At 42.4% G+C, this 14,254-nt stretch overlaps 1 protein-coding gene across 4 annotated transcripts in view; it reads left to right on the top strand.

Moving 5' to 3' along the window:
• Positions 1–13,253, top strand: part of iqsec2b (IQ motif and Sec7 domain ArfGEF 2b) — a 33,241-nt gene extending 19,988 nt beyond the window's left edge. The window contains exons 1-14 of one of the 4 annotated variants that reach the window (XM_023956800.2): positions 5,021–5,159; positions 5,296–5,578; positions 5,672–5,986; positions 6,129–7,183; positions 7,283–7,444; positions 7,620–7,742; positions 7,826–7,992; positions 8,109–8,248; positions 8,333–8,458; positions 8,576–8,675; positions 8,760–8,921; positions 9,033–9,227; positions 9,403–9,452; positions 10,008–13,253. In XM_023956800.2, coding sequence (XP_023812568.1) covers positions 5,110–5,159; positions 5,296–5,578; positions 5,672–5,986; positions 6,129–7,183; positions 7,283–7,444; positions 7,620–7,742; positions 7,826–7,992; positions 8,109–8,248; positions 8,333–8,458; positions 8,576–8,675; positions 8,760–8,921; positions 9,033–9,227; positions 9,403–9,452; positions 10,008–11,192 — 4,113 coding nt within the window. In that variant the 5' untranslated portion in view covers positions 5,021–5,109 and the 3' untranslated portion in view covers positions 11,193–13,253. Of the gene's footprint in view, positions 1–5,020; positions 5,160–5,295; positions 5,579–5,671; positions 5,987–6,128; positions 7,184–7,282; positions 7,445–7,619; positions 7,743–7,825; positions 7,993–8,108; positions 8,249–8,332; positions 8,459–8,575; positions 8,676–8,759; positions 8,922–9,032; positions 9,228–9,402; positions 9,453–10,007 lie in introns of those variants that run through there. The other 3 variants (XM_023956798.2, XM_023956799.2, XM_023956801.2) reach the window with 3 other exon arrangements.
• The last annotated feature ends 1,001 nt before the right edge of the window (positions 13,254–14,254 follow it).

A 14,254-nucleotide genomic window follows, 5' to 3' on the forward strand; every position in this document is an offset into this window, starting at 1 on the left:
GTTCCTGCTGTACGTGTTTTCATGAAGTGAGGCTGGTGAAAGTGTCAGAGCTGTGACGGTGGGATGGACCAGGAAGTTCCCGGCTGCTAAAAGGCTGTCAAGAATGCAGCTTGTAGAGCTTCACAAGTGGATCAAGAGCCAATATGATTGTGTGTTTGTGTTAATGAAAGATTCCCATTGCAGAAAGAGTGAGGATGTGAATCACAGTCAGCATGGGACTGTGTTTTTTTTTTTTTCTATCAGCAACATGGTAGAGCCTTTTGGTATGAATATTTAGTGTTTCGCTTTTGGAATTGGTTTGGCAATATCGTCAGGCGTGGCATCAACTTGAGATATAATCTCAAGTATGTTTGAAGGTTGGCTTGGCTTGCCTGCAAGAGTCACACGGTCCGTGACTTAACCTCAGACAGCAGAAGACTCAGAATAACTGAAAGGAAAGGATGTTTTTTTAGTGAAATCCGCACAAACTACATCCAATATTATTTTGGAAGTGGCACACCTTTTTCATATCAAATAAACCAAATTTACTAAAAACTTATTTGTGGTTTTGTTTCCCAGTTTTCTTAAGATTGCATCCACAAGGGGGCAAACTATAAGGCTTTTATGTGCTGGTCCCAAGTCCGGGTGATTGCAGAGGGTTGTGTCAGGGAGGTCAAAGAAGGAAGGAGTTTCCTCTACTTGAGCAATATTATATACTTTTCCCCCACATATTTTCCAGCAATATGTTCGAAACTCACTTTCCACTGCAAGTCTGCAGAGATCAGGCTAACACTCGGTGCCTCGTCTGCCGTCCAGACACCATTTGGGCTCTGAACTGCACGGACACATGAAGCAGTCTGGATCACAGTGCACTGCAGCAGCAGCTGGTGTGAGTTGGCGGATTTGATCCGTGAATGATTTGATTGTTTCCCCCTTCAGATTGGCCTTCTGAAAGAATGAGGCCACTCTTGTACAGGGTTTTTACGCTCTTACTCCGCTTTAAAGCCTGGAATTAACATCATTTTTTTTTTAAGAATACAATAATTATTGCTGCAGGCCATTTTGTACTCTGAGCTTTATACAATCTATGTGAGTAGAGGCGTTAAGAAAAATAACACCAAATGTCACAAAAAGGTGTGATAAATTGATTAGAAATCGTAGGAGACGTGTACTGTAGGAATTTTTTCGCTGATAATAAGTTAACAATCATTGGCGTCCTCATGACATGCAGAGGAGAAACTATTCCAGCTTTCCTGTCCTGCTGTGACTTCAGCAGCAAAGTCCCACCTACTGCTGTGCTTTCAAGCACACAACCAGAAAGACCTACTGTGTCTACACATGAATTTTGTATGATCGAGGAACAGGAGGCAGGGGAGATCACATTGTACTTTACAGCACATGCTTGCCCATTCATGTTTTATTGTCTACTTTTGTTCTTTAAACTTTTTTTGTTGATCATTCTCTGGTTTATCAGAATCCACCCATCTGTTTCAGTTCTAATTAAACGGTTGGACGTAGTAAATCTGTTGGCTGGTCTTTAGGAAGGACTCTCCGGAGACTCGCTCTGTGGCACCGTCGCAGAAAAACAGAGGGTCTTACATAAATGATGAGATGCAGATACCAGCTGTGATATGGCCGCATTTAAAGTCTTACGCAACAAACTTTTTGCTTGATTATCCCGGTTTTCACTAAACCTAATATCTGGTTTTGATCAAAGTCTTGTTTTGCACTTTCCTTTCCTTGGAGGTTTCTCTGAACGTTGCATACCAATTTTGTTTCATTGTTTATTTAGGATTCAGTTTTTTTTTGTTTGTTTTTTGCAAACTGAATGTCAATTAAAGTTTGAAAATATTAAGAACTTAAGATTAAAGAATGGGTTTCCAACCACTTTTATAAGTCAGAATTAAGATGTTTAATGTTTTGACTTTGCGGTTTAAAGAACATTTTTTGGCAGAATTGCAAAAGAAATGCTTTACATAATAATCTTATTGACAGCTAATCTGTTGGGATTTAAATTGAAATATTAAGGACTTTCTGCAGTTTAGCTAAATGCACTAAAAACGTGACACTGATTTTAGGAGAAAAAGAAAGCAGACATGTTGCTGATTTAAAATCATGTCAGGAAGATGAAGTAACTTTTAATGACAATTTCTGACACAAATATATTTAAGTGACTTTAGGCCAAAGCCAATTTTCAACCAAAAAAAAGGTTTACTAAATTATTCTTAATGCAATTAAGACTTTGCTAGAGAAAGATAATTGGAACACAAAGACGGAAAAATATAGAGTTGCAAAATTAATTCAAGCAAGTAAAGTACAGGGAGACTCAGACATATCAAAGAAAAAAAAAATTCTTCCTGAACACAGAAGAAGGTATTGGTGGCCTAGAAAATAATCATTTGGTAGCAACTGTGTAAAAAACAAGGCACAATGTACAAGGTTATAGGTTAAAAGGTTAAAAGTCATATGTTAAAAAAAACTCTTGAGCGACTCATAGGCAAGTAGTTTCTTTTACATGTTTGAAGAAGATATTTATAACTACAGGGTATGAGTTAGGGTATAAAATTATTTCGTGCTTCACAAATGTATTATGGAAATTTAAACCTAGTTACAGTGGGATTTAAATATAAATCAGGTTTAAAAAAATCAAAAGACACTACTTCAAATTGGATTAGAATCAATTTGAACAAAATCTGTATACATTTAGACCTACCGACCAAAGAAAGTATAAGCGCAGGGACACAGAAAAAGCATTTCTACATTTTTAGAAAGACTAGTGAATCAATCATAGTCTCAAGGAAATGTGTCAAATAAGGTTTAATCCATGAGCAGTAAAACTGCTCAAAAAGTGGCGTACAATTCAGATCAAGTAGTAGAGGTTTTTTTCTGTTGAATGAGTCGAGCAAAGGTCATTAGTGTCCACAAAAGAGAGAAAAATAATTGCCTGTAATTCTATCCTCATAAATCCAAATCCACACTTAGGGATCCATCCAAGTACCAGGGAAACATTTGAATCCACAGAACAAAAATGCTGCAGAAAAGGAAACCATTTTTATGAAACAGAGAGAAAAAGGTTTCAAGTCATTCAACCTAAAAACAGTTTTAAAACAGCAACAAACTGACAAAGGTCTGACAGATTTAAACTTTAAATGACTTCTTACCATCAATGTAAATATTGCTAATCATTTAACACTAGGAAATTATTATTCGTATCCAACGAAGACCAATAAAGTATGTTACATTTGTGAACAAGTCAGACACAGTGGTAAAGACGTGTTCATCCATTGTTTGTAGTCTTAAAGATTTTAGGATGTACTGTTGGGGCAGAAATCCAGAGGTCCCAGATGATTATTTCAGAATAAAAGCATGAAACTAGGTTTTTGGTTCCATTAAGATGTTTTGCCATTCAAATTGTAGTCATCTGTGATTCAGATCAATTAAAATACTACTATTACACATGATGTGCTAGAATTTACAGTTAAGTGACCATTTCTAGCACCTTTTGACATTCAGAGGCATTTATGGGGTTCAGCCCTTGTCTTTTATTGACTTCCTTGAAAAATCAGCATTTCTGCAAGACACCAGCCACTAAAAAGCTTTATGTAATGAACCTTTTTTTGGGGGTAATTTTGCAAATATCTGAAATTACCTGCACTCACGCAAATGTAAAAAATTATGTTGAATGTCATTTTCTACCACTAAAGCATCTTAAACACCCACTTTAATGATGATAAGAGTTGATGCATTGTCATGGCAACCACGCTTTTCATCCTAACAACCGCCTCTCCGCCCACAAAAGTCCCACGGCAACCGTCACCAAGCAACCCCCTCCCTCTCCTCAGTTTTTTCTATTTAAGGAGCCGAAGAGGAGGAATTGGAAAGAATGCTGTTCAGATTGCACTTTTCTGAGGGATGCAATTGAAAGCAACAGGTTCTTGCCTTTAATTAATCTATTGAAAATTTGAAAGAAAAGTGTGTTTTTAACACTGTGAATATGGATGTTCTTCTGACCTATGTTCAGAATCGGCTTTTATTTCTGTGTTATGGAAGTTATGCAACCAAACTGCACCGTCCACTGCTCTGTTTTTAGACTCAACAATAATTGAGCCTGAGTCATGCTTGAAGGCACAGGATGTCATGCAAGCGGACCCGGCATTGTTCAGTGTGTTCTCCTCTGCCCACTGCAAAGATTCCTCGTCTTGGTACAAGACTGGAGTGACTGTAGCATTAGTATTTCAACAATGCCGTTTGCAAGATGAGAATTTCAATGAATTAAACCACTTCTGTCAACCTCAAAAAGACATTTCCTTCTGCCCTTTTTTGTGTGTATTTGTTTTTGCAAACACAAACGCAGGAAGGCTCTGCAGTCTAGCGGAACTGTGTCAACCCAGGTTGAAGGAAGGATGCTGGATCTCCCACTTAAACACAAACTTAGATGTAAACAAAACTTTTTTAATCCGTAGTTTAGTAAGTTTTAGAGAGCTGAACTCATTCTAAATGTTAGGGCCCACACTTGTAAACACATCCAACCCCAAAACCGAACTCCCTTCCTCACTGTGGGACGGGCTACCTCTGACTGGACGGGGTGGGGCTGGGACAAGGAGGAAATGTAAGCAGGAACATGTGACTGCAGTTCCCTCAAACACACTGATTAACCCGGGTGGACTGTTTTCTGGCTGAAATGGAAAACCGTAGGATTTCTGGACTCGAATGCTGTTGGATTTAGCGACAATCATCACTGATGTGGCTCCACAAAGGATACATTTGGTTGAAAAGTTTACCTTCTTGCTGCTGTAGCTTTGCAGAGGACATTTAAATGCATGTTATATTTCTAACTCTGGGAGGAGACCATCCTGTTTTTAAGGAATTTGTTACCTCTGAACTATTTGATATTTTCCTGCAATAATGCTGTGACAATGGAATGGAATGATTGCGAACTTCTTGGAATGTTTTATTGCTGACGTGTGCGTCAGATAAAGTTGACACAGCAGTGAAGAAGCAGCAGTTGTCTTTGGAAAACATTAACCAAGCTCTCTAAAGTATTGGATAGATATGTATGTTCAAATACTAGCATATTAAAGATTATGTAGGCCAAAATAATCAGACTTAAAGCTTTGATTTAAGTCAACCATGGCATCCACCAAGAAATGGTTAGTTTCACGTCGCTCTAAATTTTACAAGTAAGTTATATTACAGTTTTTAATTCATTCACCACATCAGGCTATTCTTATATGTCTGCTCTTTGTTTTGAATGTTTACTGTTCTTTCTTGAATGTTTGGACTCAAAACAAGATGTCCTGCTCTTAATTTCTCAAGAGTTGAGGGGGAATCCCAGGGTCAAGAGGCAGGCGCCCACAAAGACAGCTCTTTTGGCCAGACGGCTTACCATCGGGGTGCAGAACGTTACGGTGACAGCAGCAGCAGTGCTCCAATTGGCTCCAGAACCCCCACCTCCAGCTCAGCCACCTTGGCCTGGGCACTACGGACTCGCCACCAACCTGCAAGTCTGGCCCTCCGCAAGCAAGAAGAAGAGGAGAACAAGAGGTGCAAGGCTCTTTCTGACAGCTATGAGCTCTCAACGGATCTGCAGGATAAGAAGGTCACTAATTATTTTTTATTAGTAATGATGTCAAAAAGACTTAACCAATTAGATACTTGAAATTACCTGAGCTTCTCGTTGCTGTTTGTGCAGGTGGAAATGCTGGAGCGAAAGTATGGCGGATCCTTCGTAAGTCGCAGAGCAGCTAAGACCATTCAGACAGCCTTCAGGCAGTATCGCATGAACAAGAACTTTGAGCGACTTCGAAGTTCTGCATCAGAGAGTCGTATGACGAGGCGGATCATCCTCTCCAACATGAGACTGCAGTATTCCTTTGACGAGCGGCAGCCACAGCAGCAGGCAACGCAGACAAACTTCACCCACAGCGTGGCCATAGGGCCTCCTCATTCGCCTGATCCGGACCGCCCAGGAGACTATACACATCTGGAGGACTCCTTCTCAAAACAGGTGATTACAGAGAATTTAAGCAGAAAAAAACAAAATTGAACCAATCTAGACTCCTAATTAGTTAGAGTTTCTATCTATTTTAAGTCCTGCTGTTGACCAGCTGTTGGCCTAAAAAATTAAACAGCCTCCTTGTTTCTACCAGGTCAAGTCTTTAGCTGACTCCATAGATGACGCCCTTACCTGCCGGGCAGGCTGCGATGACTCTCAGGAAGGCAGCAGGGAGGGTGGAGGGATTAGCGAAGACTTTGGAGAGTGCATGTGGAGCAGCAGCAGCAACCCCTCCTCCCAGAGAGGTCTGGGAGAGAGGGGCCGGGGAGCTGGAGGAGGGCTCAGCATGCATGGGGACAGCACAGCAACCTCGTACAGTGACGTGACCCTGTACATGGATGACGGTATGCCCTCCTCTCCTCTGTCACTGGACCGGGCACCGAGCAGCACTGACACGGAGTACTGGGGCCCGGGAGGCGGCGTGGGAGGCCGCGAGGACAGCCGAGACACCGAGGGAGGCGGCAGCAGTAACAGTCGGCGCAGCACGCCGTGCACAGAGTGCAGAGATTATCGACAAAGGGGCGCACATCTGCCTCTTCTTACAATTGAGCCACCTAGTGACAGCTCAGTAGACATGAGTGACCGCTCCGACCGGGGCTCCTTGAGCAGACAGCTGGTCTATGAACAGGAACCTGGTGTAGGTTCAGGCTCCCCTCAGGGAACGCTGAAACACTCCCCCAACACAGGCACCCGGCCCTCCTCCACCACAGCTGCCCAGGGCCAGACGAGGGTTCCTGGGAGGCCCCTACCCACGCATATCCCCCACCAAGTAGCAGCTCACCACCACCATCACCACCACCCAATCCATCACCATCAGTACCCGGACACACCTTCATCCTCCTCTTCCCCGCAGCAGCCTCCCACCACCCCTTTGTCTTCGTCCTCTTCTACAGCTCTGCCGCCTGGCGGTCTGGAGCAGCCGTGCTGCTCTGACGGAGACAACGATTCACTAAACTCCACCACCAATTCCAACGAGACAGTCAACTGCAGCTCAGGCTCCTCGTCTCAGGACAGCCTGCGGGAGCCACTGCCTCCTTTAGGCAAGCAGACCTACCAGAGAGAGAGTCGCCATAGCTGGGACTCGCCGCCCTTTAACAGTGATGTCGTACAGAGACGCCAGTACCGCATCGGCCTCAATCTCTTCAACAAGTATGGTTCTAATAATCACACATGTACACTATTTCTATAAAAAGGAGTTACCTTTTTTTAATCAGAGAGGAAGATTACATGAATTCTTTTTATTTTTAGGAAGCCAGAGAAGGGGATCCAGTACTTGATAGAGAGGGGTTTCGTCTCAGACACTCCAGTTGGGATCGCTCGTTTTATCCTGGAGAGGAAAGGTTTGAGCAGACAGATGATTGGAGAATTTCTGGGAAACCGGCAGAAACAATTCAACAAAGATGTTTTAGAGTGAGTATTCATGAATAGACTGCTGCATAAGACCAGAAATTAATTTAAAGTACCTAAAAGCTCAAGATATATGATACGAAATGCTTCAAACTAAGAGTGGTGTGCATGGACATAATAATTCAGACTGACCTACAGGAAAAAGACTCCTGTGTGACTGTCACTCTGTGTGTTTTAGCTGCGTTTTGGATGAGATGGACTTTTCTGGTATGGATATCGATGATGCTCTGAGGAAATTTCAGGCCCAAATTAGAGTTCAGGGAGAAGCCCAGAAAGTAGAGAGGCTCATTGAAGCATTCAGGTTTGTATCAGATATTTCACCAAATGTCTGTATCTTTTTACTGCTATTTTCAAAATAAAACGTTTGCTGTTTTTTGTCTTTAGTCAGAGGTATTGTGTGTGCAATCCCACCCTGGTTCGGCAGTTTCAGAATCCAGACACCATCTTCATCTTGGCTTTCGCCATCATTCTCCTCAACACCGACATGTACAGCCCCAATGTCAAGGCTGAGCGGAAAATGAAACTAGAAGATTTCATCAAGAATTTGAGAGGTGCAGAAAAGATGGATTTTTGAACACGCTTGATGTTTTACACTGTAGGTTTCCAGAATTCATTAAATCGGTAAAAATTAATCATGTTTTTTTTTTCTCCATTGGTTTCAACAAAGGAGTTGACAACGGTCAGGACATACCTAGAGACCTGTTGGTTGGAATTTACCAGCGAATTCAGAAATGGGAGTTGCGGACCAACGATGACCATGTGTCTCAAGTGCAAGCGGTGGAAAGGGTCATTGTGGGTAAAAAACCTGTGAGTTCTACATCTGAGTGAGCCATCAAATGAGGCTCAGTAATGTGTGTTTACGGCATTTCTCTGTGTCGTTTATCCATGTAGGTGCTGTCCCTTCCCCATCGGAGGCTGGTGTGTTGCTGTCAACTCTACGAGGTCCCTGACCCTAACAGACCTCAGAGGACAGGAGTGCACCAACGAGAGGTCTTCCTCTTCAATGACCTGCTAGTGGTAAGACTCAGTTTTGTTACTGTGAAAGATTGCCTCCAGCAACCCTTATGATCCTCCACAGGATAAAGCAAGAATAAATGACGGACGGAGGATAACTCTGCTTCTGTTATGCACCAGGTGACTAAAATCTTTCAGAAGAAGAAAACTTCAGTGACATACAGCTTCAGACAATCTTTTCCTTTGGTGGAGATGCAAGTGCACATGTTCCAGAACTCATGTAAGAAATAACTCTCCTTTGGCGCCTCTCATTTATTTTCAGTGGTCTTACCTGATTTATTTCACACATTGTTTGCATTTGTAGACTACCCTCATGGCATCCGCCTGACCTCAGCCAGCTTGGGAGGAGAGAGGAAAGTTCTTATTGTCTTTATGGCACCCAGTCAGCAAGACCGCACTCGTTTTGTTAGTGACCTCAGGGAGAGTATTGCTGAAGTACAAGAGATGGAGAAATATCGAGTGGAATGTAAGTACGCCATCTGCTGGACATTCCTAAAAAAATCGTCCTTTTTTTTCACACTGTCCGGGTTTTTTCTTTTTTTTTGAATATTCCCCGGCCTCCTGTTTGAATTTACAGCTGAGCTGGAGAAACAGAAAGGTGTGATGCGGCCCGGCTTGTTGACTGGGAGCATGGTTGGAGGAGGTGCAGGTGTGAAGAGCGATGTTGTGAATGGCACCTTGGGAAGAACAAGTTTTGATGACAACTGCTCAGTGGGTGAGGGTCTCAAACGCACGGCACTCAGCTCATCTCTCAGGGACTTATCGGAGACAGGTGAGAAATTTTCACCTCATAAGATGGGGAGGGTTCATTCCCATTTCCTTACTGTATGATAGAGTAAATCGCACTGGAAAAACTTGATTTTCTTCCTGTTTGCATCTTTTTCTTTCTGGAAAAAAACAACTATTTTTCACACTTTGCTAACCTGATTCTTCCTGGTGGGGTGCAGGGAAGCGTGGTCGCAGGAACAGTGTTGGGTCTTTGGACAGTACCATGGAAGTAAGTCTCTATATTAGGTTAGGTTTAGGCAGAATCTCAGATCCACTCTTTGGCCCCACCAATTTGCTTATGATGAATTGAAATGAATGGCTCTCTGCAGAAACTATGCTATCCTAAAAATTGACACAGGATTTTTTATTTTGCCTAAAAATTGCATAATCATAATGAAAAGACCACTGGAAACATTTTTAAAATAGATCAAAAGATGATCGGAATGGGACTTTAAGGTGGTGTTGAGCCCCTACCTTTAACAATTCCTTTTCCTCCAACATATAGAGACATCCTGAGGCATGGATGTGCAAACTAAGGGATAGGGCTAAGGAGTAGAAGTGAGATTCAACCTTAGAAAAATAACTTCTGAAAACTTGCTTTTCCCCTCACCGGTGTCTTTCCTCGTGCGTGCGTATGTATGGATCCCTGCATCCTGCAATAGGATTCTTTCCATGGCTGCATGACTTTACAGTTGCCCAAGCATGTTTTTTGAGATGATCCAAGCAGGACGAGTCAGTCCTAAAGGTTTTTATCCTAAAGTCTGATGATACTTAATCTTCCCAGGGTTCCATCATTAGCAGCCCACAGCCTCACCAGCGCTACCCAATGTCAAGTGTCCTTCCTGGATGCTATGGGACAGAAGACTACCGGCCTCATCGCCCCATCCTGAGCCCCGGGACGGGGGTGGGGGGTGGGCCGGGGCAGAAACATACCACTGCTGGGACAGGAGTTGGGGGAGTCTCAAACAGTGTAGAGAGAACAGGAGCGGGGAGCGGCTCTGGGGGGAACAGCAGCACCAACAACAGCGGTTCCTTCCTGGGCTCACTCTTCGGCAGCAAACGTGCCAAACCACCAGGGCCCCTTATTCCACCGGGGCCACTCTACCCCGCGCCTGTACCCCCACCGAATACTGGCGGACCCCCACCTCTCTCCCCTTCATCTCTATGCCAGTTGGAGGGGGGGTCCTCCAAGATCCAGGCACTTCACGCACAATTCTGTCACGTGGGCAACGTACAGCCCCCACCACCTTACTACCATCACCATCGCTACCACGTCCAAGCTGTCCACCCACCTCTGCAAGGTGTGCCCCCCCTCACCTTACAGAGAGGTTCTCTACCATGTCGACCACAGCTAGGCCCAGCGCACGTCCAGCACCCGCAGCTGGCCCATCTCTCCCAGCTCTCCCAGCATGGGCCTCCGGTTCGTTACACCAACATGGTGGTAGGATGTCCCCCCCCCCTTTCTCCTCTCTCCCAACATTCGCAGAACCAACAGTTCGCCATGTACCACGCACAGCCCACACACTCAGTAAGAGGGAGCGGCGGCCCTGGTATCAAACCCCCTCTAACCTTGTCCCTCTCCCACCCCCACCCCCACGCACACTCCCAAACCCACCCCGGACACGCGCGCACACCACACCCGGTCAGCCACTCTACGCACCAAGCACACTTCATATTCGGCACTCTGCCCCACAATCTGCCGTCCGCCTCCGTCAGTGCGCATCACGCAGCCTCCGCCGCCCCGTATCTGCCCCAGTACCCTCCTCTCTCTTCCATCCCCCCTCCCCCACCACACTCCCCTTTACCCCCCCCTTCGTCCCCCCTTACCCCTCTTACACCTCTCTCCCCTCTCCCCCCCCAGCACCCCGGGCAGCCTCAGCAGGGGCCGCCGGCGACGGGGGCTGGAGCAACCGGTACAGGGGGCAGCTCCAAATCCAAACCTATCAACCGGATAAGCACCGTGGTGTGAACAGGGCGTGGGCCCCCAGGGTCTACAGGTCAGACGATAGGGTGGAGGCGGTGGGACGATCCAGGGCTCGAACCAAGTGTTCCAGGACAGAAAGTTACAGCAGCAGCGCAAGCGAAAAAAAGAAGCGCAGCCTGCTTCGCCTGTGTTACTTTCACCTGCGCTTCCCGCATATGTAAGCGGACTTTTACGGGCATGTGCACACATGAAGATGTCGCAGATTCTGCCACACACAATCAAGAAAGTCTATAGCCATATAACTTTAGATGAAACCTGAATCCTTATCCAGGCTTTTGGCCTCAGTTTTGTTTTGAAGCCTAGAGTTTATTTATGAGACTTTCCACATGTACAGCACAGAGATGTGATTGCGCGGCAGCGTTTGCTGAAAAAGCGATTCACGCGTTTTAACCTGGATGTAAATAAAGACCGAACTATCAGATGTGTTCCAGCAAAGCATTGATTTAAAACTACAAGGAAGTTGCGAAAGAAAAAAAAAGTCCCTCGACTTTGCAATAATTTTACTTGGCTTCTTGATGTCTCCATACTTGCAGATTGCCCTTTGCTGAAAGACTTTTTTTTTTTTTAAAGATATGTTGCTCTCTGTTAAACCTGTTAAACCAGTGCATGGTTTTCCTACCAGTCTTTTTCGCTTTAGGGTCTTCTACATCTCTAACGAAATCTCCAAGCTTTATGATGCTTTCCGTGTGGGCCACTGAAATCCATGACACAAACAATAATATCTTTTTGAATGTTTCTAAAGCTTCTTGCTGTTTTATTGATATTACGATATACCTGCTATGAGTATAATGAATATTGTCCAATAATTGTTTTGATCAGTGATTAACTATATCAGCAGATGTTTGTACACGGTTATAGAAAGTAAACGCAGATTGATTCAGTTTGCCATATCTGCTGGAGGGTATTCTGACATGTGAGTTGTGAACAATCTTCATAAAACCATAGATTCCATGCAGTTTTTTAATGAATGGCATTATTGACTATTGAAAACAATTGAAGCTTAGTTTTGTTCCAATAAATCTAAACTTTTAAGTTCGACCAGTATTTAAAAAATACTTAAACATGGTTGTGAAAATTGGATGACTGAAACGTGCGGGACATCCCAGCCCATTTCCTCACAGACCACAGGTTTAGTCATTGTGTGTTTCTTTATGTTTTGAAAGAAGCATGGTTTTTCCATGCAGTTCTGTGATTTTTGCACATGTGATGTCTTAAGTCAGTTACGGCCTTCCTCTTAATTATTTGGCAACTGATATTTTTGGAATTCTCTCAAACCTGAGGACATCTTTAGTTTTTGCTTTGCTTTTTCTTAAAAATGAGGCCTCCTTTCTTTGTTTTCTCTTTATTTTACGCTCATGGGCCTCTTCAAGCATTATCCCCTTTGCTGTTTCAGTTTTTATTCATGAGTGACCACAGACTGAGTTTGCCTCCAATGCCATTAATAGCGAGAGAATCCAACAGTGTGATCTGATGGGGCAGAAAGAAGTGAAGATTTCTATGAAATGAGCTGCTGAAAAGATGGTTTTAAATGATCAAAGGGGAATTTAATGTGGGGTTTTTTTCTGGAAAAGTAACAGATGGTAAATGAAACTTTTACAACTATTGGTTAGATATACTTTTTATTGTGTCATTTTTAAATATTCTTGCATGAATATATCTGCACCTAATGAATAGATTGTACTGTATAAACCTGAATGTACATATTCAACTATACATAGGATTCTAATAAAGATTTGGAGGAACTCCTCCTACTCTGTATTCAGGTGTGTGCATGTGATTGCCACTGGGAATGCACACTTAAAGCAAAGAGAAGTCAGCCAAAAGGAATATTGACCTCTTTTTTTCTTATTTATTCAGATGAGAGATGCAAGAATGAATAACAGTTATAAAAATGTAAGCCTGAAAAATGTTGATATGTGAGTGCACTTCAAAATATTATTTCTTTTTTTTTCTTTGTGTATGTATTACGTGTACCTAAAGAATAGAAAATTGAGATGTGAATATTTATTGCTTCTTATAAATTAAAGAGTCCTTGCAGTGAAGTGACCATTGTGTGCATGTATTTTGTTTCAGTCTAAAGCACAATTTCTCCACTAAAAGTGGAATTTGAGAAAAAGAAATAAGCTAAATTAAAACTATATACTGTATGTAGGAGGTGAGTTACTGGATACTTAAAAAGTCAAAGAATGCACAGGAGGAACATGCAGACAGATACTAGTTAGAAAATTACATGGATGCCAAAAAAAGAGAACATAAAAGTACATATATGTTGAATCATGTGTACTTAAGAAAATGCACTTAAATGCTTGTTTAAATTTAATAATCATCCAGGGACTCCTATAAAGTACGAGTTGCTTATAAAATATAGTTTAGAAGGTTACAACAAGAATTTCGAAATAATTTAGGCTTAAATAAAGAATATTTTGCTTCCTATTCCTATCTTCTCATACTTTTAAAATTCCTGCATGAATATGTTCATATTTATTAAAACGATTCTACTCCTTAAATGTGTCTATATCCTTGTATTTTGGACCAAGACTAAACTAAATGTGAACACACTACCATGACAACACTAGGACACATTTTTGAAACAATTTGCATGTGTTCATTTGCAACCAAGGTTAACAAACTATATTATAGCCAACAGCTTTTAATCCAAGGTAGGAAAAATGTACCGGTACATGCTCACGAAAGGATTCTTTTCTAGTGGATCTTATTCCATTAAAGCAAGCAACAACACAAGTACTCATCTATATTAAATCTGTTTTTATTTTGTGATAACAAAATGAAAACATGTTTGCCAACATAACATCATCAAAGATTTTTTTGTTTTTAAATGTGTCTTATGATGAAAGACAACAAATGTGAAATAGTTTTAGATTTATTTCCCCAGAGCAATTTTTTACAACCTGGTATTTTCAAGGCTTTTTGGGGATTAAGCATAGCGGTTGTTTTTAAATAACATTTTTGTTTATATTTAAAATGTATTTCATTTTTTTTCTTTGGTAATAAATACATTTTAGATCACTGAATTATCTCTTTTTTGT

Source organism: Oryzias latipes, chromosome 7, assembly GCF_053564925.1.
Source record: "Oryzias latipes strain Hd-rR chromosome 7, Olatipes_Hd-rR_3.1".
In the NCBI taxonomy this organism is placed as follows: Eukaryota; Metazoa; Chordata; class Actinopteri; order Beloniformes; family Adrianichthyidae; genus Oryzias; species Oryzias latipes.